This window comes from Diospyros lotus, chromosome 14 (assembly GCF_014633365.1).
Source record: "Diospyros lotus cultivar Yz01 chromosome 14, ASM1463336v1, whole genome shotgun sequence".
Lineage (NCBI taxonomy): Eukaryota > Viridiplantae > Streptophyta > Magnoliopsida > Ericales > Ebenaceae > Diospyros > Diospyros lotus.
The window spans coordinates 7842193-7869499 of record NC_068351.1 but is presented as its reverse complement, the minus strand read 5'-3'; the positions used below and the strand labels follow the sequence as shown (position 1 = coordinate 7869499).

The window sequence follows — 27307 nt, the reverse complement described above, 5'->3', positions numbered from 1 at the left end:
TAATTAGTCACTCTTAACTAATTAATTAGCTCCCCGTACGTACGTGATTAGTATCATTGTTCATTAATATCATTGTTCCAACAACAAAGTCTTTCTTCATTTCATATTTTAATTAAAATACGACCAAAAAAAAAAACGAGGAAAGAATGTGGTGCCATTCTTCACTATATGACACATTATCCTTCAATCTGGATGAGGAAAGATCACACCACCACAGGATGCCACCCCAAACAACTCATATTAAGGTACAAGAATCTCCTAAAGATAATATGCCAAGAGATGGGAAAGGCCAAGCTTTAACCCTACTCACCTGCCAGTGGAGAAAATCTCTCATGAGATCAAGATTTTATTGAGAAATTAAGAGATGGAAACCTCACACGATGAAAGGAGGATTAGCAACCTTGCAAAGTATACTCTTTGAGCATAAAGGAGGACGAAAGAAAACGGAAAAAACTTAGTGACAAATGCAGCCCAAAAGGTAAAACCTGATGATAACATGAGGCGGTTTAACATGTTTCTGCCTCAAATGTATATTTGAGGCTTAACCATTTACTGCCATCCATGAATTCTGAGCATTCCGCAACTATAAAGTCGTGCCAATCAACTAATTAGTGATCGTGTAAGTTAAATCCACACTACATATAATTGATTTATATTCTGGGTCAGTGTAATCAAATCTCACAAAATTTTAGTCCACTATTGGACTTGTTTCTCAAGAATCTCAAAAGGGCGGCCTATATGCTAAGATCTCACTAAGACAAAAATTGCCTTCGCGGCATATTACTGAGAAGGGGAAGAGTTGAAGCAGCCTCCAATACCTCTTGTATTCTTGGACTGAAGGCCGTAAAACTCCTGACTTAAAAGTTAAATATTGCACATACCAGGCAATATCCCAACTAAGCCCTCTTATGAATGGGAGGAGGCGTTCCTTGTCTTCAAAACAAAAGGTCATATCTCGTGTAGATATTAATATAGATTTCAGTTCCTTCATTACTTCATCGTCTGCCTCTTCCTCTTCCTCTTCCTCTTCCTCTGCCCCTGCTCCTGCCCCTGCCCCTGCCCCTTCCATGACTTCGTCCTCTTCCCCGACCTCCAAGTCTTGATCCATCTTGGTTCATCCCTAATGATTGCACTCCCCTCCTTTCGAGTCGTTCCTCCTTGTCCTCTTTGTCTTCTTGGTACTTCGCTGAGCTTCTAGAGATGAAGGTAATCTCTCGTGATCCTCCTGCTCCCATTTTGACGTCATTCAGAGAACGTGAAGCCCGTTGCCCGTCAGCCAGAGCTGCCACCCTCTCACCCAATGGGAGGGAATCCTCCTTTGCAAGTGAGAGACGGTTAAAAAATGCTTCTGCATGTCGCTCATCCTTAACTTCATACAATCTGCAGAATTTGTCGAAGAATTATGTTTGATGAGAACATATTTGCCTTACAGTTAAACAAATGTAACTTGCATGATACTTGTCTTTCAAGGAAACAAGGGTGCCTTACAGTTGAACAAATGTAACTTGCATGATACTTGTCTTTCAAGGAAACAAGGGAGATAAAACGAAAAAGTGAAAGACAATGAGAGCCTTATAAGCGTTGTAATTGCTTTTATGGTTTCAAATTGACCACCCTAATTAGACCTGTTAATACTACGTAAACTCTGCATAAAATAGGCAATTAGTTTGGCCTCATCAGCAGTATATCTGCAGTGTCTCAATGTTTTCCACCATTAACAAGGTTTGATATATTGGATCCTGATGGCAAAGTTTGCTAGAGTCATTTAACATGTGCATGCATGTTCAAACATAACTCCCTGACGGGCCCATTCATTACCATTTTACTCCATATAAAACAGGCTAGAAAATTCACCTTGGAAATTGCGATTTCTTTCTAGATGTGCTTTTGTCAGGGTGATCATCTTCTGATGACTGGGAAACTTCTGATGCATCAGCATCGCTAGAATTCTGGTCCTGATCTCCCAAGACAGGCTCAAAATGCTCCTCAACCAAGGAAGTCTGCTTATTGGCAGCCATTGGGTGCAACGCCAGATACTCTCGAGAGAATTCATCAACTTCGAAATCCTGAACCAGAAAGAATAGGCACGATAAAAAAAAGACAATCAGGAAGGTCATAATTTTTAACTTGGCGAAGCAGAAGAAAAAGGTCAGACACCAATACAAGATTGCACTTTCTGTAATCATCATTACAATGACAGACTAATTTATGATTGCCTACATAACATACTAAAACCAACCATGTTCACAAGGCTTTGGATTTTAGTTCACACACTTGCATCCCTCTGCTGGAAGAGGTTAAAAAGCATAAATTTAAAAAATAGAAAAATATTTCCACTGTAGATACAATGTAATTAAATGTGGTATAACACCAGTGTCTCCAACAATTCTTCTACACACCCCCATGGACATTAGAAAGATCACCCTTTTCAGGTCTTTAGCATCTACAGTTTCATTTTTCAAGTTATGCTCAATGTCATTTTCTAATGGCTTCAAGAAACTAGTGGAAAGAAAAATAAAAGTGTTAAATAAATATACACCATCTGGTTGAAACAATTAATAGCATATAAAAATAATCTAACCAACCAAGTTGCAGTACCTTATTTTCAAACATAGCAGCAAAACGTTCATCTTTCATAACCTCACTGCTGAGTCCTTTCTTCTTCTTTGATGCTTTCTTAGCATCAGCATTATCATCATCCATCTTTTCATTTTCAGCTTCTTCATTTTCAAGAAGACGAGCTGCAAGAACGCGGTTAACCTTTGGTAGTTTTCTCTTAACCTGCAAGAGGACAAGTGCATAGAAGAATTAATGATCGAAAATAACAATATAGAGATATTTGTATCACATGAGCCATGTAACAAGAAAAGGAAGGAGTAAATGGATGGTCTTCCAACACATCTCACTGTTTTACTGACCAGCGCTGCAGATTAGACACACACACACACACACGAAAAACTACAACTTCCCTGTGAAGGCAAACAGATGCTATTGCAAACAAACAGGGAAAAATTCATTCTCATTATTCTGTCCACAAATTTAGAAAGAAAAAGAAATGAAAGAAAGAATTGTAACTTCTGATCATTGCTCATTTGATGACAAAATCACAGGGATAGAGGATGAAGTATGGAAATTTCATCTTTTATCATTATTATTATCATTTGCTTTCCATGTTATGCAAAAAGGAAAACTGCACCGTTCAAATAGTTAATTTCCCCCCCCAAGACAAGATCCTTCAAACAGTTATATTCCCAATCCAATAGGACCTGAATTCACACCCCCCCCCCCCCCCAAAAAAAAAAAAAAAAAAACCTTATATTGCAAAACAATAGGACCTCTGATATATTTTTTTTCTGTAAGTATTAGCACTTGAATTTACAACATCATTGTATGTAGAAGGAACCATTTGTATAATCAGCTGGAGTTTCAAGAACTCCACTGCATAAAGTTGAGTTCAAAAGAAAACACTTTGATTTCCTAAGTCAATATTTTGGTGAAATTATCTTTACCGTAGCAGGTTTCAAAGGAATTGACTAGTATGGTAACCAGCTACTGCAGCACAGTTCTCCAATATACACAAAAGCCATTTCCTCTAGTCCATCCAGCACTTCAATGTTTTGCTTTATAAACTTATATTTTGCCACAAAAAGTTAAACAACATATCATGCTTTAATCCCACTTGGTGGGGTTAGGTAGATGAATTCTAGCTCACCAATCATCTCTTGTCCATGGCCATATCTTCTATAAGGAGAAGTTAACATGCTATCTATGTAGGAATACTAGGAAATGCACAGTTTTTTGCTAAACGGAGATGTATGATCCCTGATGCAGCAATTGAGTTTAGCACTTGACCAATTTTGATGCAGTCAATTGCTAAAAGAGTGATATTTTGGCATCCAACAATGCCAGACAGAAACCCAATCTGTGAGCAGTAGGTTATACCATATCCACCCAAAACTCTAATGAATTGCCCCAAACACATTTTCCAACCAAAAAGGCCAGACATCAAAGTGAAAAACCATTTTGAAGCTATCAAATTTACAGTAAACTTAATTGCCAGGTTTTATGTAATGGTGTGATAGAACAACTTCACTCCATACGCAACAGGAATTTGGAAGAACAGCAATGCATTACTTCAGAGGTCAGTATAAACATTCCATTATGGTTTATAAGTTGAAAGACTCTTTTTCTTCTTTCTTGAAAACAGCTGCTGCATTACCAATACTAACTATCATCAACAGTAGGTTATTTCTTTTTGGTTCTTTAATACCAATCTTAAACACCAGCAGTGGGGAGTATATAGAAAAATATTAATAAAAAATTCAGTGAAAAAGAACCTCATAAAAGAGCTTCAGAACATAAAATAACACTAGAGTTTCATGGTATCTAGGATAAGGAAGTAACATGGCTGCAGCTTTAGCAATCTCTTTTGGAGGACTCTCTTGACTTTTGGGGTTTCTGCCTCTGCCACTAGGTCACCCCAACCAAACAAGAGAACTTATCTTTTGCTAATGCATTTGACAATGGAAGCTAGGTCTAATTGCAAAAAACAGCACAACATGGATTACAAAGTTTCTTGCTTCACTTACCCAACCCCATCCCTTCTGGTGAGGGAAATGATAACCACAGTAGGAAAATGATTTGCCACATTGTGTAAAGGGAACATTTGATGAAATAAATAAAGAAGAATAATGGTATAATTTTGCAATGCTAATTTTACCTTTCCACAACAAAAGTGTATGACAAAGTAAATAACGTGGACAAAGTGTTAGTATAACACTAGTTTAACCAAAACATGCACACAGCACAAACAAGACAGCCAAGAACAAAACACAAAGAGGGAGAGGAGGGCAGGGAAAAGAGCTGAAACAAAAACTACTAATGATGCAAGAACTAACCGTAATTCGAGAAGCACGTTCAGCCTCCATTTTCTCCTGTTTCCGCCTTTCTATATATGCATCATAGGCAAATGGATCTGCCAATGCTTGTGCCTGGAGAAGTAGACAAAGAAACAAATACACTTCAAAAGGAAAATTCACCCTAGACTACTCCAGCAAAGATGTACGTCATATGATGCCTTCTTACTCCATAAAAATTCCCAGAATACATTACATGATCATTTGTTCCATCTATCTAAAAGTAATCTATTATACAAACTATCAAGAAAAATATTATGCATCAGGATACAAAGTTTTAATAGAACTATAAGTAGGAAATTAGCTACGTCAAAGTCATCAAAACATATGAGGAAATATTTCTCATCGGTGCATAAATTTACCTACATTATGGCTTTATCAAGTAACAGCAATATGATGCTATGAGATAGTTCATTCTTTTATTTTAGCTCTAAGCTTAATTAGATTATTCCACATTCTTTAATGAATTGTGTTGAGGGAGAGAATAATATAAAAGATCACCTTTACTCTTTATGTAATAGTTTAAACTTTTAGATGAGATAGTGATTAACACAACATGATATCAAAACAGGCAAAGATCCTGAATTCAAACCTCATCACTGACCTAATATTTAAATAGTTACACATGTTTGGACCAATCATGCAATAAAGTTTAACCACACAAGAGGTTGTGTTGAGAGTAAAATAATAATATAAAAGATAAAGTTAACCCTCTTTTAACAACCCAAGCTTTTAGTTAAAATGGCGGTTAACAATTCAACAAATAGTATCTCTGTGACAAACATTATTAAACTGGTAAGCATTTCTGATTAACATGAGAATATATGAAAATAAGAGGAAAAAAAAGGGAAACTTCCATTAAAGGGCCAAGAATACAAATTTAATTTCTATTTCCCTAAAATGCAAAATTGGATCACTACTATGTTAACTCAACTAGAATGAGGACCATTACCTTTTTATACAATTTGTAATCAACAAAGAAGCCATGCATGTAGGCCCTTAGAAGATTGGTACCAATAAAATTAGTCAAGCCCAGCCTCTCAAGATCTTCTTTCGTTAAAAATTTGAAATCATCATATATAGTTGTTTGTGCATCCTCCTCCATCTCTTCCTACAGAGAAACAGAAAAGTTAAAATACCACTAGAAATAAAGGTTCAGTAGAAATGATCCTAAGACAAAAGATAAAAACAAATCATAATATCCACACCGTCAAATTTTCCAGGTAAGAGCACCACTTTGGAGCAGGTCCAAGGGCAGGTATGAAGTAAGAAGGTATCTGGCTGCAGTCCAGTGCCAATAATGCCAAGCCGGTTCCATCAAAGATACAAATATCATTTATCGTTCCAGCTGTTGGCTCGATGCTGGTCATGCCTTCTCCCTGGGAATGTTAAGATAATCAAAATCTCTGGAAGTTATCATTTTCTTTGAATATGCAAAAACTAGGATCAACAATGGCCAACAGAAACAGCTATGAAACACTGTGGAGATTACATTAATTGGGAAACAGTGGAAGACAGTAGCAATATCACTTTCAGTCAACAAAACTAAAATGCCATTTGAATAGCCAAGACACCCATCAACTTTAAGATCCACAAAAATTAGCTGGCATTCATACCAGTCATCTATTTGTTGCTTTCCTGTTCTAGAGGGTTATAAAACCTGCATTGCCCCCCCCCCCCCCCCCTTCTATTTTACAGGAAAATATAAAAAAAAAAAAAAAAGGAGGGTGCGGTTTTTTTTTTTTTGGGGGGGGGGGGGGGGGGGCAATCATGAGTGAATGAAATGGAACTAGCAAAAGAGGTAGAGAAAGACCTAGAAAAACCTAGTAGGAGACACCTAGGTTTTACATTAATTATAAGGGTCTTACAAAAGATATGGCCATAAATAGAAATGACTGAAGAGAAAAAATTCATGTAGCTGACCCCACATATGGGATAATGGCTTCGCATGTTGCTGTAGAAAGGGGAAACCACCATACAATAGAAACAAATACATCAACTTCTGTTTGTTATCCTGGAGAACTTCTACCGTATCACATGGTTATTATATAAACAAATCAAGTCCATTATCTTCAATAATTACCAATTTTAAGGCATTATGTAGAAAATGCACCTGTGATGAGGAATATACCAATATTGCCTTCTGTTTCAGTCTTGGGGAAACTCAAAGGTCACATAGAGCTTTGCATAAAATTTCTCACCCCCCCCCCCCCCCCCCCCCCAAAACAAAAAAAAAGGGTTTATTTGTCAACAACCATGTAATGCAAAAGGTAAACAGTTGGGAAGGGGTAACACATTATTTGCCTGATATCATATTAAGCCAGTCTGTCTTTGGATGAACTTAAAACTAACAATTTAAGGTGAAAAAAACAAAGCTAACTTACAATATTTGAGTTTCTAGCAGACAATTCTTTTTGAACATTAAATTCTTCAATTACCAATAACATGAAAACATATCCAGAAATAAGAAAGTGAATTCATGGACAAACAAATTTATTTTAACTAACAAACAACATAAAGGATTTGTAGCATTAAGCACAGTATCAGTTATGAAGATTTGATAAAGCTGGGAAGCTTGTTTAACTACTTTATGTAGGAGTCTCATCAGGCAAACAACAGAATGCCAGATATAATATTTTTGAACCGAGGAAGGAAAATAAATTAGTTCCACTTAATTAGAATAACCATAATTGCAATCCTCAAAAGCTTAAAACTTTAAATCATTTCACCAGTGCAATCATAACCAGAAATTTACAAATGTACCAAAGACAATTCTGCAAATATGACAGTATGACACATCATTGGCAGTGTATTCAGATACTTTTGCACCTAGTCAAGATGCATTGGTTATCAAGTGTTAATATTCAATAGTATATATAGCAAATAAGTGAAGACAGCAGTCATAGTGGATCCAATTTTTTCTCCACTCTTCAATATTGCATACTATCAAAGTCCTTGTCCTTGATAAAGATCATATTTTATATATATAAGTTACAACATATGTTAGTGTCCTTGACTCACCTCATAAAGGTCCCTGGAATGCAATAACATGTAGGAAAATGCTATTGGTACACCTTTGTGTACACCTTGGGCTACACAAAGGTGTATCAATGACAAAAATATCCCTCTGAGGCGCAGGGTATTTTTGTCATTGATACACCTTGTGTAGCCCAAGATGTACAAAAATGATGTACATGTAGCATGACTCTAACATGTATCCTCAGTTCTCTTAAGGGTGCACCTAGGTGCAGTCTACCATATTAGAATCATGACCAGAAGATGCAAGTTAGACAAGATCACTGTAAAAAATATGATATGTATACATATATTTTGTTTGGTGATTTTGTACCCCGGAACAGTAGAAGACAGATGGTGCTAGCTTGACATAATGTCAAGTACATATGGCATGTACAGCTAGATAGTTTGGTTAACACATTCTAAAATAGCATTCACAATCCATGGAGTTAACATGTGATAATAAGGCAGGTGTTCTGTGTTCATATTGCTTTCAACTCAGTATTTTATGAGACAACTAAACAAATACACTTTATTTGGGAAAATATTTTATTTAATGTAAAAAAGATGACTCGTGTAAAATCAAAATAGCAAACTGCAAATTAACTGAAGGCTTTGGGGGAAGCTCGAGTGAGATTAATTCATATAACAAAAATTCGATGCTCAAGTGTAAATACTAAATATTAATATAAATACAGAAAAGTGTCCAGGTTTGCCCACGCTTTAAAATCTTATGCATGTGACTGAAACATAAATAATTAGGGGTTTTGAGGAGCACTTGAGGCAGGCCAGATGCTTAACCTCAGAGGCCACTCAACCAGGGACGACCAAAGTCACTCAACTCACGGATATCACTCAACACTACCAACCGACAAGCTTGATAATTTAGGAGGAAACTCTCACTCCCAGCAAGAACACTTGCCAAGTATATTTTTTTAGCCACCAAAAACTGATCTGTCATTTTCTTCCACGATAGATAACCTTACAAACACGAATCCTGTACTTCCTTGCAATAAAAGAACTAGACAACTTCCAAAGATAAGACTACAAATCTCAAAATGCTCAAAGCAATTTCCAACACAAGTCCAGCTAGAAGACCCTATCAGTCTAGGACAAAGCAACCACTAGGACTTGACTAAATTATAAACCATAAGTAATAAGATGCTAGGAAGATATTTATTGGCTGGTCCTTATGCTCCTGCATCAATAAAATTATCTCACATTTGAAAGTTGATAGTACTTACCGTCTCAGGGTCCCAAATCCTGACAATATGATTATCAGTAGTGATTAGCTTTCGTTGGTTGGAGTTAAGAGTTTGATGCCATTTGATGTTTAAAATTGGGCTGCCATACCTGTAAACAAAATTACAAAGAGCAAGAACCAGCACATTAACATTAGACATTAAGATAAATGTTAATCATCATTGCATTATAAATGTCAGCCACCTACTAGAGAACTTACATATGATCCTTCACACGCACTGGATATGAAGACCGCAAGTCATAAATCAGTACCTATATATAGAAAATTACATATTAGTGATTAGTGAAGTCGAAACACAAAACAAAAACATTAAATTTGTTTCAAAGAAAGGAAAGCCACGATATGAATGAGTTCCACAGAACAAAGTATTGTTCTATGCAAGGACGATAATGCAAATTTCAATATTTTTCTTGACAAATCCAAATTATGAGATATTTTACTCTACCTTTCTAACTAGTCTATTAGAAGATCAGGATCCTGGTCTCTTGAATCATCTTTAGTGTTGGCAGTTAAATGAATTTCGGAGGGCATAATTTTGTGATTGATTGTACATCAAATACGAGTGGACGGAAACCATAGGGTGATTGTTCTTCAGGGAGTGCTCCTAGAACATGCTGAGGCTTTGATTTTCCAGGTTTGACGGTAGAGCTAAGAGGAAGAGGAAGAGGAAGTCTGAGTCAAGGTTTGGGGGCCAGTTGGAAGAGTTGGAGCATTCACTGCAGGTGAGAGTGAATGTAGTGAAGGGTTTAGCCCACTCATCTGTACCCCATCAGTGATGGTCAACACTATTGTGAGAGTTGGGCACTCGGGCTAGACTTCTGGGACCCACCAAAGGATTCAATCCTTTGTTCTTGATGATAAGTAGCATCAAACACAAGGATTATGAGCAGGAAAAAAAAAATCCAGCTGCTTTATGGTGTTCCAGAGAGTGTCAGAAGAAGTAAGGAGTATTGAGGTCCTCTAGAAAATAGGACCTGGAAGGAGATCTAGCATTTAGGTCATGCTAGAAAGGAAGGCAATCGAGTTAGTTCAGGTTTTTTTCTGTGACCAACACAAACAAGTGATATTACAGGTAATCCTGACATTTGTGAAAGGGAACTAACTCAGCTAAAAGTGGAATTTATTTTTTTTAAAAATACGTATAAATAAAGAAAAATAATTGTTTCTACTTTTGTGACTAGAAGGCAAACCAGCATGACAAAGCCCATATCCTCCATATCTCATCAGAAGACCAACCAGCATGTTGAATATGCACTCACCAATGAGTGATAAATAAATTTGTAGCAGAAAGTTGGAGCAATGCTGTACCACTATCAGCTATTCTTGCTGGTGGCATATGAAAAGAAAACTTTCCACACACACACACACAAAAAAAAAAGATAGATAAAGCCATGTGTGGCAAATGCATATGAAGAGTATGAACATATTGGAACTTCTATACATGTAGTGTAGTGCAGACATATAGCAACATTCTATTCTCACTTTTATAACGGGAATATAGATATCTAGCAATCTTCATGGAATAACACAGAATTTGATACATGTATATATATAGCCAGTTACAATCCATTGCAAATTGATATTTTAATCATACCTTTCCAGCACTACTTCCAACAGCCATAAGGTAACCTTCATCTCCATCAAACTCGATAGCTGTAACTTCCTAGAAACAAATGAATATTGTTAGAGAGCTTAAGGATATTCCCTTGGGGGGGGGGGGGGGGGGGGAGAACTCACCTAGATAACATCATAAATTGAAAACTACAAATCACCCTGCTCAAGAATAACATGGGATATCTAAAAAATAAAAGGACTTCCATCTTCCTATATTGTTCTTTTCTTCAAAATTACAGAGGAACAAAATGATACTAGAACTCAAAAGGAGATTTAAAATAAGTGAAGCACAATACTATGGTAAGGCCATTGGTTTAACTTCAGCATGAAAGACATAAAAGGCATGAAAGGGCACGGTAGATGGTCCATACTAACAACATTTAAGAAGACATTCAATTCTGTTAGCTTTATAGATTTGTACATACTTAGCTTTGTAAATAGTTATTTGCTTTGCTTTCCTAATTTGTACCTCATAGAGCTGTATATATACCTAACACATGAATAAAAAAATGAACATTTTTTCTCTCCTACTCAAAACATCGTATCAGAGCCTTCAATGCTACAAAAACCCTAACCCTAATCCTTAGCCAGCCACCTCCCATCATTGCTGCTATCCACTGCCAGTCACCCATTTCTCTCCGGTCAATTGCGTGTTGTTCTCTCTCCCTCTCTCTCTCTCTCTCTCGCTGTCAATTGCGACCATCCACCACTGGTGACCAACTTGCACTTCTCTCTGTCGTGCTTCTCTCTCTGCTGTCACCACCATCAGTTGCGACATCCATCTAGCAACCAGATCTGCTCCAACAACTAGATCAGCAACGTCAACACCCATCTACGACGATGACCCATCCAACAACCAAATTTAACGACCCATCTGACAATTGAATCTGCGACAACCTATCCGGTAACCTTTTCTCTGTCATCTAACGACCCAACGACTAGATTTGTGATCTTCAAATCTACGATTTTTAGATCTGCAACTTGTGACCTCCATTTCGCCTCTTCTCCACCTGCAACCTTCAAATTTGCCTCAGTAAGTCGTGGTCTCAATTTGTGAGGTATGGGATCGTCCAATGCTGGTGCATCAAATCCTAGAGTGGCAAGTTCGTCTTCACCTGCAAATGTTCCTATGATTGTGCTGTCATTTTCTGGTATTCCTGCTATTCCCACTGAAAAATTGAATGGCAAGACCTACTTATCATGGTCAGCCTTCGTTGGCATGTGGTTTCAAGGAAACGGTGTGAGTGACCATCTAACTATGAAGCTATCTAATACCACTGAATTTGAAAGGATTGTATGGGATCTCGTAGATGCACAATTGGTTACATTGTGGTGGCAGTCAATAGATGTTGATTTAATCCCTTTATTTCATGTCTATGAGAACTATTTTGGCATTCGGTCCCATGCTCAATAGTTGTATACTAATGATATTGTACACTTATACAATATCATTAGTAATGTGTTCAATCTTCAGAAGGGACAAGGAGATTCAAATGTGGCTACCTGCTCGGGTCATATTTAGTCTGATGTGGCAAATTAATGCAATGCTCCCTATTACAAGTAATCTTACGGAGCAAAAGAAACAAAATGACATTATTTATGGTGCTTACCCTAGAAAGTCTTGGGGCCGATATAGAGGGTGTTTGTACCCAAATTTTGAGTAGTCCAACTACACCTACTATGGAAGAGGTGTTTGCTCAAATTCAATGTAGCACATAAGACTTTTTCTGATGTTTCAATTGGAGAACAATCCATACTTGCCTCTCAAACTCATGGATCTTCTTCCGAGATTAGATCTAGAGGTGGTCGTGGTAGGGGTGTTGGCCATGGCTAAGGTGGTAAGCAACCCTATTATAACTACTATCGTTGCCTTGGTCATTATAAGGATACGTGTTATGCATTCCACAGTCAGCCTCCTAAGGCAAATGTTATAGTTCTTGAGGGTGCAAAAGTGTAATTAGTGGTACCTCATACTTCTTCTCATATTGAGAGACCGACTCTTACAAAAACAATCTCTGTTGGGGTGTTATCAGAGCATCGTTAGTTACAAGCGATTCAGCAAGCATCTTCTCCTATAGCTTCTATTACCAGGCATCTTCTCCTATAGCTTCTAGAATGCAAGTCTGTCAATCAGGAAAACATGTTCATACTTCTTACTAGAGTCGTCTTAATAAACAAGTTGATGCTCCTTTTGATCTGTACACCCTAAACAAGGTTTGCCCTATTTTATTACATTCGTTGATGATCATTCTCATTGTACTTGGCTTTACTTAATGAAAGATAGTATTGAATTGCAATTTTTGTTCACTTCTTTCTATAATGAAAATCCTACTCAATTTGGTTGTCCAATTTGAATTCTTTGAAGTGATAATGCTATGAAATATTGTTTTACTACATTTTAGGCTTTTCTCTCATCTCAGGGTATTGTTCATCAGTTTCTCTTGCCCTTATACCTTGCAACAAAACGACATGGTAGAACCTAAAAATCGTCATCTCATTGAGACTGCTCGGGCACTTCTTCTTCACATGCATGTTCATGTTTCCTTTTTAGGATGCTACTTTTCTCACCTCTAGTTATTTGATCAACCATATGTCATTCTCCATGTTGAATGGGGTCATTCCCATTCTCTACTTTTTCCTTGTGATCCCATCTATCCTATCGCCACTCGTGTTTTTGGATCAACTTGTTCTCTTCTGATGTCACCTTTTTGAGTCTACCCCATTTTTCTCTTCTTCATCTGATGTCTCTTACTCCTCTCATGAAGTTCTTCCTATCCCATCTTTTCCTTCTCTAGTCCCAATCCTTGTTCTTGCTCCTCTTCAAACTTATAAACATCATTCTAAGCCCTGCTCCTTTTCAAACTTATAAACATCAGTCTAAGCCACTATCTGAGCCTCCTATAGTACCTCTACCACCACCTCTTGCAAATGATGATCTTTCTCCAAATGGTGTCATTCTTCAGTCTCCCTTTAGTTTTGTCCATTCTCTTGTTCCCCGTGATACGCATTCCACTCAAAATCCTCATCCCATTTATACATTTGTGAGTTATCATCATTTGTCACCAATTTATTATGCTTTTTGTCTTTTCTCTTTCTTCTATTTCTATGCCAAAGACCGACACACAAGATCTCTCTCACCCTAGGTGGTGCAATGCTATGGAGGAGGAGATGTCTACCTTACGTCTGCCTTACTACCTAACGCAACATGGGATTTAGTGCCTCTCCCTCTGAGAAAGTCTACTACTGGTTGCTAATGGGTGTTTACTGTTAAGTTTAATCCATATGGCACTATTGATCGTCTAAAAGCTTAGTCTAAAAGTTTGATTTGTTGCGAAAGACTATACTCAAGTTTTTAGCCTCAATTATGGTGATACATTCTCTCCAATGGCTAAGATTGCTTATACTCATGTCTTTCTTGCTATAGCAGTTATTCAGCAATGGCCTCTTTATCAATTGGATATCAATAATGTTTTTCTTCATGGAGACCTTCAGAAGGAGGTCTATATGGAGCAACCACCTAGGTTCATTGCTCAAGGGGAGTCTAGATTGGTATGTTACCCAAGAAAATCCTTATATGGTCCAAAATTGTCTCCCCAATGCTGGTTTAGTTGCTTCAATTATGTCATCCAGTCCTTTGGTTTGACTAGAAGTGAAGTTGATCATTTTGTGGTTTATCAGCATTCTACTAGTGGAGTAATATTCTTGGTAATGTATGCAGATGATATTGTTATTACAAGTGAAGAAGAGATTGGTATTTGGGCTATTGAAGACTCATTTTCACTCTCATTGTTAGACCAAAGATTTGGGAAATTTATAATATTTCCTTGGCATTGAGGTATAGTATCTCAATCTGTACATGGTGTGTACATTTCTCAGTGGAACTATGCCTTGGATATTTTGAAGGAGACTAGTATGCTTCATTCCCGACCTATAGATACTATTATACCGAGACAAGAGGAGCCATTAGAGGATCCTTAGCCATATAGGAGATTGGTTGGGAAGTTTAATTACCTCACCATTACATGACCTGACATCTCCTTTGTTGTTAGTGTAGTGAGTTAGTTCTTGGACACCTCTTGTGATGGTCATTGGCATGCTTCAGGTTAGTTGTCCTCCAAATAGACACTCTACCTCAAGCTATTGTGTCTTAATTGGAGGTAATTTAGTATCTTGGAAGAGTAAGAACCAAAATGTTATAGCTAGTTCTAACAAAAAAGCAAAGTATCAGGCCATGGCTTTAGCCACATGTGAGTTGGTTTGACTCAAGCAACTGATTAAAGAGTTGAGATTTGGAGATCCAAGGCCTATTCAACTTATTTGTGATAATCAAGTAGCCCTTCATATTGCTTTTAATCTAGTTTTTTCATAAGTGAACTAAACACATAGTGATAGACTGTCACTTTGTGAGACAGAAGTTGATTTCTAGAGAAATTAATACCTCAATTGTTAGCTCAAATGACCAGTTGGTTAATCTTCTAACAAAGGCATCATTTCCACAACTTGACTACATCTATACCAAGCTAGGCATAAATGATGTTTACGTGCCTACTTGAAAGGGAGTGTTAGCTTTATAGAGTTTTACATACTTAGACTTGTATGTAGTTATTTGCTTTATTGTCCAAAGCCATACCTTGTAGAGTTCTATATATTTAATTTTTGTCTCTTACTCAAAACAAATTCCATTGAGTTTGTTATCAAGCTCCACTTTGAGAAAACACCTTCTCAAGTGAAATCTTTTGCCCATTTCAATAAGCATCAGTAAGATTTACTCAAAATCAACATACACAAAACAGAGAAGCTACCTGGTCAATATCACCAGCAGGTGCAACAGCATTTATCCGACCAACTGAAGATCTCACTCTCATGTCAAAGCATTCCACAGCACCATCATCACCGCCACAAGCAACTAAGCCATGCAGTTTGCTGAATTTGAGGGGGGGAAATTATCTTCTCTTAAACTGGGAAGCAATTGCCAAACTCAAAGCAAACAAACTGCTGACTTATAGACCAATACAACATAATGTACAAGTTTCACGAACCTTCGAGTCACTACATTCAGTGCAGAGGACTGCGTGTTCAGTGAGGAGAGAAAACGTCCCTGGGAAGAAAATATTCTTGAAAGGTGATTGTACATAAGCAAAACGAATCTAATACATAGACGAACTTTGAATGTTCCCATGCAAATAATGGAGGAATGAAGATTAACAAGCCCAAAAATGATTCAGATTAGAATCTGAAAATTTGAATAAACAATAGAAGAAAATTCTAATAAATCTGTAGCACATACATACAACAAAAGATAAAAGAATTCTCACTTTCCTCCTGGTTAAGAGCGAGAGATTGCTCACGGAATATGTTTTGCCGAAGCATTAACACAGAAATTATGCCAAATTACCTCAAACTATGAAGAAGTCCCTGAACTTATCAAAGTTGAAAGAAAATATAAGATGGAAAAGAACCTTGGCTTGTAAATTCTTGTGTTTTAGTGTTTGTGAGGCGAGAGAAATGGGAGAAGTTTGAAAGTGCCAAGCTTTCGATATTTTTGCTTGACAATAAGAATTCCAATATCTTTATTTACTCCATTTAATTTCTATTCTTTTGTTATCTCCCCCTCCTCCTTGTGCAAGGTTGTAGCACATCCACATAAAAACCAAGTTTTTCTGAAGGGCCAAGACTACATTGTTAAATTGCTAGTGATTAACAATTAAAATTATATCTAAAAAACATTAAGGCAATGATTAAAACAACAATAATTTAGCTCTTCCTCTACTTGTTCAAAGATTACTGTTCAGAATGTTTAACCTGTTCCCCCTTAATCTTTTAAGAGCCAACAAAATAAACAGCTAACTTGAGTAAGAGTTTTATCTATTATAGCTTCAGAAGTACACATAATTCCGTCAGTTGGCAAATAAGAACAAAAAATGCCTAAATGCCCACAATTGGTAGTTGGAGAAGAGCAAACATTGATTGAAGTACAGAAGATGACAGCCACTGCTAAGTCAATAGAAGGCAATTACCATCTAGGGAAATCAATAAATGATTTGCCTCTAAAACAATAGTGACTATAGGTCCCTAAGCATGGATGTTTCTGCCAGTCCTCATTCCAAACACACAGAAAATTATCTTAAGAATCATGGAAAGCATGCTCATTCAAATTGTGATATATCCAGTTAGTTCTGGTATTCTAAATGCAATCACATTCTATGCAATGAAAGAGATTTTCTTCTCAAAAGAGTTCTCCTATAAGATGCCAATACAGATGAGAATAATCATACTAACAGATTCGGGACCACTATAAGATGAATTAGTTAGGCTGAAAACCTGTTCTAAATTTATCCTGTACAAATCTGGCGAAGAGGCAGCACAAATCAAGTCACATGACCAGCAATCATATGCAATATCCCTTCCCATCCTGTTTAGAAGAAGAAGAAAACAATCAAAAAAGAATGGTAAGCATACTCTTAAAATGGATATATGGATACAATGGTTAAAACACACCCTCATGAGTTACCAACAACCACTCAACCAGTTCAAGTAAATGCCAAGTTGCTAACAATACCAAACAGGTGATTCCTTTTCTCAAAAGCACTCAGTTCAAGAGTTTTAAAAAAAGAGGAATAAATACGAAAAAGTAGGACAGAGAATAAGAGAGAGATCTGCTGAACAAGAAACCAGGGAAGGAGAGAGCAGAGGTAAGAAACCAAAAGGAGAGAATCCACACGGGGGAAGAAATCAAAGGTCAGAATAATTCCACAAACCAATTATGATACCACCTATATGACAAATTATATCCAATATCATTTTAATATAAAAAGAGGGAAAGTTACCTGTTTTGGTTGCGTCTGTTTTATTTAAATGAATTAATAATTTTGAGCCAGCAGTTATGCAGATCCATGTCCTTTTTTCAATTATACTTTTTGTCTTCCTTTATATAGAAAAAGACTTCACAAACCAATCCCAGAATTTTTTATTTTAATTTGCATACGAATTAAATAACAAAAGCAATAGATTATAATCTAGGGAGAGTGGAGTTGCCGCACCAGAAAATGTAAAATAATTGACAATCAACTATAAGAAACAAGCTTTTACATGGTCAAGTTAGAGGGAAAATAGGCCATACATAATTATTTTATTGGATGTCTAATTTCTAGAAAATTTTAATTCCAAAGCACTTTAACATAAGACGCTTGTCAACGCAACTCCAAAAATTCACTAATGTTTCATACCACATCCCGATTTCCACTTCAAATAACATACAATCTGCATCCCAAGGAACATAGATTTTGCCTGGTTGAGAACATTAAGCCATCTTCTAGACAAGGAAGGAAATAAAATACACTTTAATATTAGCATTGCATGGACTTTCAGTTCTAGGCCCATTGTATAAAATTCAAAAATAATTGATAAAATTGCCAATATTAAATTAAATATAGTGTTTCCTCTTTTATCCTTGATTTATGAGTTCAAAGCAATTTTATTTGATAGTAAGAACATGGAAAAGGATAACAGTATACTTGACCAGTCAAAAAGATAAGCAGGAAAAAAATGAAAATATATACATAGAAAAAGGAGAAAAAGAACAACCTTGGAATCCGCAAACTGTAGTGACTCCCATATTTTGCATGCAGACAAACAGAACGATCAGCACATAGAAATGCAATCTTTGAGTAATCATCTGCCAACACCTTTTTAAGGTAACAATTTGCTTAGTTAGCATTGTTGAAACAGGATAAGTATTGAAAAAAGATACACAAATAAAATAAACTAGAGCTTTTGGAGTTGCCATCAGCGAACACCTGTGAAAGTAATAATTCCTTAGTTTTTCTAAACATTATAGGCATTAAATAATATGCAAATAAACTATATCTTTTCTAGCAACCTGACCGGTTAAAGTTAAGTTTGAAATGTATTCTAGACACAAGTATAAACTGCAACAAATTCTACAACCAAAAAATCACATGGGGTCAAATTGCTACTAACTTTTAGTCAGGAGCCTACCCTTGCAACAGACAAAGAAGAGCCTGGTTTCTTGGCTACTAGAAGAATGTATTTTAATCTTCTATAAGTAGTATCTGTCTGCCTCCATAAGAGAATTACAAGGCAGGTCTTTGCTTTGATGTGTTTTATTTCACTGATGTGGAGGAGATACTGAGGGTTTCCCAATTACAATGATCTGTATTACACCATCACCTATTTGCCCTAGTAATAGAAGAACCTATTTGCCATGTCCAGGCCAAGGTTCCATGATGAATGCTATCTGTATGATGGTGTGATGGTGGATGACACAAAAGAGGACATGAACGCATGTCATAGTGCATGTTATTTCAATGACTGTGTGTGATGGTGGACGGGACAAAAGAAGACATGAATACTAAGTCCAAGATATAGAGGGCATTTTAGAATCTAAAGGTTTTGAGTTGAGTGAAAATCAAATAGAAGGAATGTAAATTTTTAAAAAAAAAATTAAGTGTTGATGATATAGGAACACTAAAAGATCAATTCATATGAAGAAAAGATCAATTCATATATCTTGGATCAATCATTGAAAAAGATGAGATTGATGAGGATATTACCCATAAAATCAAGGCAAGATAGTTAAAATGAAAAAGGTGCATTCAATGTTTTATGGGATTTGTAAGATTTCATTAAATCTAAAAAGCAAATTTTATAAGAAAATTATAAGACCACATTTGTTGTATGGCACAAAATGTAGGACAATAAAGCACTAACATGTGCAAAATATCATCATAACAGAGATGTGGACATTAAGATAGATCTACACAACCATACCAAAAAAGGCAAAATTAGAAATAAGGTTATTTGTGCTCCTATTGAATATAAGATGTGTGAGGCATGATTAAGATAGTTGAGTCCAATATAAAAAAAAAAATTGAAAATCATATAAAGAGCAGATGAAATGGCACAAGTATTAGTAAAAGAGGTAGAGAAATACCAAGAAAAACTTAGTAGAATACAGATGTGATATTAGTGATAAGGGCCTTAACCGACTCATAAAATGGCATAAAGGTTTCATATATATTGTTGTTGTCATTGACTACAATATCTCATCCTTCTAAATCTATCTGTGCATATAGAACTCACATAAAAAGAAAATAGGGAAATGGAAACATTTAACAGGAAAAGGAATAAAATGAGTCGAGAACAACTAAACAAGAAGGTAGGAAGTTTCTCAAAACTCATATACATATATAAAAGAAATCCCAATGGCATATTAATAATAGTAGATTACATGTATTTGCTAGGTGTTTGTTACAACCCTCAGGTAGAGGTAGAACTCACCCTCAAAACCTAACTGTTAAGGGGAGGGTGCCCAAGAGGTTATAAACCCCACACTAGGAGCTAGAACTTCCAATGTGGGACGAGTCTCATACCCTGCAGTGGACCATAACATACCACCACGCCCCACAACTCGGCGCCCATGACAGCAAGTTGTGCACTAGCCATTGCTAGTCCCGGGCGAACACTGCAATGCCTGCGTCACCTCTGTCGCTGCTCGCTTGAACTGGGAGCCATGGGGCCGACTCTGATACCATTGTTCCAACCCTCGGGTAGAACTCACCCTCAAAAACTAACTGCTAAGGGGAGGGTGCCCAAAAGATTATAAACCCCACACTAGGAGCCTGAACTTCCAATGTGGGGACAAGTCCCATATCCTGTAGTAGACCATAATATATTGTCACGAACCTAGGGTTCGTGATCGTTTAAAAGAGGAATTGGAAGGAATTGAGGGGGGGAATTAAGGGAGAATAGTATAGAGAAGAAGATTTAGGGAGAAACGAGAGAAAGATAGGGAAATTAGAGGGAGATTGAGAAAGAATTCTAGAGAAAAAAATGAGAATATTCACTCAATCAATTTAAGCATAATCCTTCCAAGATAGAGCCTAACAGCCTTACACATACTCCCATGTGAAATATAACAACTAGCCTAACTGCCTATAGAATAGGACAAAGCCCTATAACAAAAAAACAAAAAAAAAAAAAAAAAAATTACAATTATTGTATATTGCATGCCAACTCCTACTATTATATTTACTAAACTATCCTTGGGGTCATGATAATTACCCCCTCCTTAAGAAAGTTCTTGTCCCCAAGAACTTACAGCAAGTAGCCATGGCTCTTCACCCAATTCCAGCCTTCTCCATCTGTTTCATTCCTCTTTTTTTCTTTCTCCTCCTAGGTCTCTTCTTCTTTGTTCTTAGGTTTCCAAGATCCATCCCAAGCATAATTTGGCTCAGAACTTTAATAGAAGCAACATGATCAACCTCAATGACTTTAGGTTCAAATCTGTGAGTGTTTGATGGAATAGCAGACCGAAACTGTAGAAGGTGCTTGTCTCTAAGCAAGTCCTTCACCTGAAAGAAATTTGTAAGAGGCAAAGGAAAGATGGATTCAATCTTGGATGGATCATTAGCTGACTTAATTTCTACTCGAAAATGTGAATGTAGCACATTAATCGTCTTCCTTTCAACATGACCACTCAAAATTGTCAATTCTGGCTGCTCAAATTCCAAGAAATCCATACCCTTAATGTCCTCATATGGAGGTTCCCCAACAAACAAACCATCTTCCCTTGTCCGTAATTCAGCCACATCTTCTTTCTGTTCCTCGGAATATTCTCAAAGCTCACTCTCAACATTTTTCTCCTCCACTTCAACAACACATTCTTCTTTTTGCTCACTAGAATATTTCAAAAGCTCGCTCTCCACAGCTTCATTCTCTAAGAATCCTCTGTTACAATAATTGAATTTTGATGATTGCTTGTTTGAATCAATCATCTTCTAGTGGTTGGTCATTTGAAATGTTTCTTCTCGATTTCTCAAAGAATTCAGCGGGAAAGTTGTAGTGATACTTCTTGGTCAGTATCCTAGCAAACTCCTGCAACTACTCTCGTATCATACAACCAAATTCCTCGCACGTTTTGCTAACCCAAGGGTCTAATGACTGTTCCCGAGGGTCACTTGCTAAAATTTCGAATTCTGTCGAATCCACCAATCTTTGGAATAATTAATTCATCGAGGTCGCCTAGATCTGTTGGGTAATCAATCTCCTCAAAGCAATTGGCAACCCATAATCGACTTCTGTGGCTTACGGCTAATGAGTGCCACCTCACCCACTGCTTCAAGAAGTCGCTTAGACTTAATCTGCCTCAAATGGAACCTGCCAAGATATGGGTCTGCTTCGCCTTCAATTCTGGACTCGATTAAATCAAGTAGAAGGAGTTGGCGACTAAGAAACTACTCGATTAACTCAGTTGAAAATTTCTCTAGACTGAATCGCACTCGCCGATGTTCGATTGTTCCTTAAGTTCGGTCAAACTCGTGCTCTCTAATGGAAAGCTTCGGACCCAATTAGTGATGTATCAACCTCTCGTCTACTTCCTTCAGTTTCGCTCTACCTGCGATCACTTCCAGTCCCGAACCTCTTGCCAGTGATGCATCAACGCTTCCTTCCTCAAGTTTTGCCTAATCACCTACCTCTGATTGGAATTTCTCCCGAATTCTTGAATCGCTCAAGGCTCTAATTCAATCATGACTTCCTTTTTCGCCAGCATCAGTGCCCTCGTTCTTCACCCAATCGTCGTCCAAGGGCCACAGAACCACTGACTCCGCTACGATCTGCGCGAAGTCACTGTCAGAACTCCCTTGACCTGCATTGTCTTCAATTCTGAGCCAAAGCTTGCTTTGCTCCACTTTGCCTTTCGAATCCGAGTTCAATTCCGAATTTAGTCACCGCTTCTTCCCAAACCTACTGCCAATGACTGTTGGATTCGCTTCCCTTGAAGCTCATACCTCTGTAATTGATCAACTCAATTATTTGATCAATTCTACAGCCGCTTTCGGAAACACCTATTGCACTCGATCGGTTCCGCAATCTTTCGCTAGAGTCAAGGGGTTGGCCTAAACCGCCTGCACTTGCCTGCTGCTACTGGATTCCATAGTCGCCTTCTAATTTTGAGAATCAACAAAGAAAGCCACTGAAGAACGATGGCTCTGATACTAATTGTCACGAACCTAGGGTTCATGATAGGTTAAGAGGAATTAGAAGGAATTGAGGGAGCGAATTAAAGGAGAACAGTATAGAGAAGAAGATTTAGGAGGAAACAAGAGAAGAGAGGGAAATTGGAGAGAGATTGAGAGAGAATTCTAGAGAGAAAAATGAGAATATTCATTCAATCAATTTAGGCATAATCCTTCAAACCTCAGTTGTGGCTTATATAGAGCCTAACAACCTCCTACATGCTCCCATGTACAATATAACAACTAGCCTAACTGCCTATAGAATAGGACAAAGCCCTATAACAGAAAAAAAAAAAAAAAAAAAAAAGGAAAGAAATTACAATTATTGTATATTGCATGCCAACTCCTATTATTAAATTTACTAAACTATCCTTGGGGTCATGACAGTGTTGTACTTTGCTATTGTACTATTGTACCTATAAATAAGATAAGAGTATGTAGAGAATGATATAATTGTGAAATGATATATTAAATTCAAACCCCTCTCTCTCTCTCTCTTATATTCTTCTCAATTTCCTTTCTATACCCTAGCCCAATCCTAGGATGTGACATTTGGTATCAGAGCCAACGATTCTTGGTTGTCATTTCCAGTGATTCTTTGTACAAATTCCGATCCAACTTCATCAAAGATAGATCGTAATCGATTAGAGTAGCAAACCCAATGATGCCAAACCAGGCAATTTTCAATCACTTCTCAGTTAGAATTGTGAAGGCGAGGCAAGAGGTTGATTCTCAACAGTGAGTCACGAAGAAGATCCAGGTGAATTTCGGTTGTTGTTCCATAGCGATTGGATCTAGGTCACTGCATGTGATAAAGGCGAGTCAGCAAAACTAAGAATAAGCAATTCATAGGGAGTTGCAATGAGAGCCAATCGAACTCTCGAGAAGCTAGTGTTAGGAAGGCAAATCAGAGTCGATCTCAAAAACAGTATCAAATCAAGGCGGATACAATTGTGGCTCGAAATTGAAGGAGAAGCAAAGCAGCCAAGTAGAGCCAACTAATTCCAACGAACTCTGAGGATACATATAGGTTGATTCTCAACAATAATTTCCAACGCTCCTCGACTATTAATTCCGGACGATACTCGGTTGTTGCTTCTCGACGCTTCTTAGTGGTTAGTTTTCGATTGGTCCTCAGTTGTGAGTCAAGTGATTTGCAGGCGACCTTCAAGATTAGGACAGATTCAGGTGGAGGCAAGCTACCATCAAGAAGAATGGGCCGCACTCAAAAAAGGACTCGGGAAGAATGCGTTGCAACAAGAAAAGAAATCCAAGAAGGACGCAATCAACTCATTAACCTCAAACACAAGCTGGATGATTTACTAATTCTGTTTTCACAGAAGTTCCAAGTTAGTATTCTAGCTAAATGTTTTCCCAATGAATATTTTGATTCCTTAAAAAGAAAATTTTTGAAAGGCAGTTTGTCTGTTTGGAATTTTTCTACTGCAGTTGAGGAAAGACCTGAATTAGAGCAGACAATTCAGGATGACAAAGAAGGAATGGTAGCTACCAGAGACGTTATTAAGGCTCCACTGGGAAAGAAATTTATTGAAATGAATTCGATTACAATTGACAATAAACCAGAAGAAGAGCTAATAAATCAAGATGTGCCTATTGAGAGCTAATAGGAGAAAAAAAGAGGAATTATTTGATGAATTGATAGAGGAAGCAAAGTCCATTGCAGTACCCCAAGTGCCTAGTCCAATATCTTAAGAACCAGCTAATATTCAGGAATGGAACCTTGAGAGGCCTGGTCCTGAGAATGAAGGTTCTAGGTATACTACTCCCTTGCTCTTGTCTTCGAAGAGGGCTGAGGAGTCCATGACTTTGGTTAAATTAGGCGTCAAGATGACATATCTCACTGTTGTTATGAATATGTTTGATCTTGAGCAATATGAAAGTCTTGTTGTCATTTCAGCTGGAGCAGACTAGTTTCTGGTGCTGGTCCCAGAAGAGGAAGAGCAAGAGAACAGGAACGTAAAAGGAAAGAGGAAAAAGCCTAGAAGAAGAATGAAATAGATAGAGAAAGCTAGGATAAGATGAATAACAGTGGCCAATCATTGTAAGTTCTTGCGGACAAGAACCCTCTCAAGGAGGGGGAAATTGTCACATTCACAAGGGCATATTAGTAATAGTAGATTACATGTATTTGCTAGGTGTTGTACTTTGTTGCTTTACTATTGTACCCTTTAGCTAGACAGCCTATGATTAGGCTAGAGTATGTAGAGAATGGTATTATTGTGAAATGATATATTGAATTCAGACCTCTCTCTCTCTCTCTCTCTCTCTCTCGTATTCTTCTCAATTTCCTTTCTAAACCCTAGCCCAACCCTAGGTTATGACATACATATGCACCTTAATTGAAGGAACAAACTCATTAGAACCTTCAGGTTTCAGAACAAATTTATCTCCAAAGACAGCATTGTTAACAGGCATAATTTATGCCAAAGATAAAGCTACGCTGTCAAAGATTGAAAGAAATGTCATCCTAGTGTCCAGAACCAACTGTGCCTGGAAAAACAAGTTGGATTCTCTTTTAGCAATTAAGCGCCTAATTACCTAAACCTAGCATCACCTTTCTACCAAATAGAATGTTATGATCCATCAAATAATGCCAGGGCACACAAAAGACAAAACAATGTTTATCATTTGTGTATCGGAGAGAGTATGGAAAGGCCAAAAAGTGGATTAAAATTGTCATGGCAATAAGCAATGTACTTCATCATTAAGCAATTAGACCAAAATCAAAAACAACAGTCACAAAATAATAAGTATTAGCAGGCAAGGGGCTCAGTACAGGATCAAAGGGCACCCTATCCTGCACCTGCTTGGAGGAACCCATCCCTGTCTCCATCTCAATGTAGGATTAACCCCACGATCTGAGTAGATTATATATAGCAATTATCTTGTATTGGTCACTAAATGAATTCCGCAAACTAGAGAACAGCAAGTCATACATATGCATACTGCACAAAAGAATTACCTGAAAGTTAATTATCTCAGACACTAAGTTCCTTTCAAACTTTAAAGATAGTTCCCTCAATTCATAAACTTTGACTTGTGGCGGATAAATACCTGGAATCAAAAATAAAATAGGCCTAATGGACAAAAACAGAATAGCCAAAAATTTTACACAAAAACATCCAAAATATCCTGTATATTATAACCTCCCAGCACCTGATGCAATAAGATACTCTCCATCAGGAGTTGCCTTGATTCTGGTTGTTGCTGTTTCAAACCTCAAATCCTGAACTAATTCCACCCTTTGCATATAACCTGTAAACAAATACAGTAGATAAAAAGTCATAAATGAGAGAATAACAAAAAGAAGTATGATCTATTTTTCACGTCAGACTACTTGAATCGACACTCTTGAGTAGCTCAGAAACCACATAATGGTGTCAAACTATGCTAAAATATCCAAATTCCTGAAATGTCTAGCTCTATTTTGCAACATCATCTTTATTGAGTCCAAAATAAAATGTTGACCAATATAGTACTCTTAACATTCTACATCTGAATTGGCGGCTTCAAAGGGGGTAAAAAGTCAAAAAGAAACTAGAAAATAGAAAATCAGGGATCAGTAAATACCATAGCTACGCATATTTTTAACTGAGTTCAAACAAGGGATCTATAGGATCAATATGATATGAAGTTACAAGGGTTTTGAACGAACCAGTAACTAGAACTCCTAATTACATGGCTAGGAGCAAGACAATTTAATGCAAAAAGTGAAAAAGCGTAAACGGTAGGAGTACTACCTTTGTCTCCGCGAAGGCCTCTCCGCTTCTTGGAGGAAATCCAAGTGGGCAAGGACCGGTGCTGGGAAGTAACAGTATACATCTTTACTCCATTTATGGAGATCGACTTGAGGTTCCCTCCCTGCCCCTGGTTCGCCATGCTTTGACGATAACTATTGCTTCCTCAGCTACACCACCAATCACACTGATATTTAAGAGAGAGAGAGAGAGAGAGAGAGAATCCGGTTAGTATTTATACCTAGGGCTCCTGTCCGCTGTCAGAAAGAAACTAAACCCCGACCTGCACCCAGCCGGGCGAACTTAATTTTAGGTTTTAGAGCAGTGAATATCGAAACTAAAGAAGGTGACGACGGAATCCGGTCATAGGTCTGGAAGAACACTGGTCGGGGAAGAGGAGGAGGAAGTAAGAGCTTTCGGCAATGAGCGATTTTGTCGATGGCGGCGTGAGGACCAGCCACGGGTAAGGGCAGCGATGTTTTGATGGCGGCGACAACCACCGATGTCTTATGTTTTCAACCCGGCTGTAATGTTTAGGAATTATTATATATATGCATGTTTCCGGAGCGGGCACTTGGATTGGACGAACAGAGAAGGACCGGATCCCCCCTTATATTAATTAAGTTAGCAATTTATTTTTTATTTTTTTATACAATTAGCATCTGTGATTTTAACTAAAATTGAATCGGACGGATTCGGTGC

At 37.4% G+C, this 27307-nt stretch overlaps 1 protein-coding gene across 3 annotated transcripts; it reads right to left on the bottom strand.

Moving 5' to 3' along the window:
* Positions 1-620: 620 nt before the first annotated feature.
* On the bottom strand, positions 621-27143 carry LOC127790058 (uncharacterized). 3 transcript variants are annotated; one of them, XM_052319330.1, is made up of 17 exons: positions 26847-27143; positions 26609-26775; positions 26025-26123; positions 25831-25922; positions 18394-18494; positions 17131-17221; positions 15849-15907; positions 15612-15732; positions 10790-10858; positions 9394-9446; positions 9176-9284; positions 6125-6295; positions 5869-6027; positions 4899-4991; positions 2599-2781; positions 1855-2066; positions 621-1380 (listed from the first exon to the last, which is right to left on the bottom strand). In XM_052319330.1, the coding sequence occupies exons 2-17, from the start codon at positions 26745-26747 to the stop codon at positions 996-998; spliced, it is 2136 nt and encodes a 711-aa protein (XP_052175290.1). In that variant the 5' UTR covers positions 26748-26775; positions 26847-27143; the 3' UTR covers positions 621-995. The 3 variants fall into 3 exon arrangements, with proteins under 3 accessions (XP_052175290.1, XP_052175292.1, XP_052175291.1); XM_052319332.1 differs by having other exon boundaries at positions 26609-26792; positions 26889-27143; XM_052319331.1 differs by having other exon boundaries at positions 26609-27143.
* Between the last annotated feature and the right edge of the window lie 164 nt (positions 27144-27307).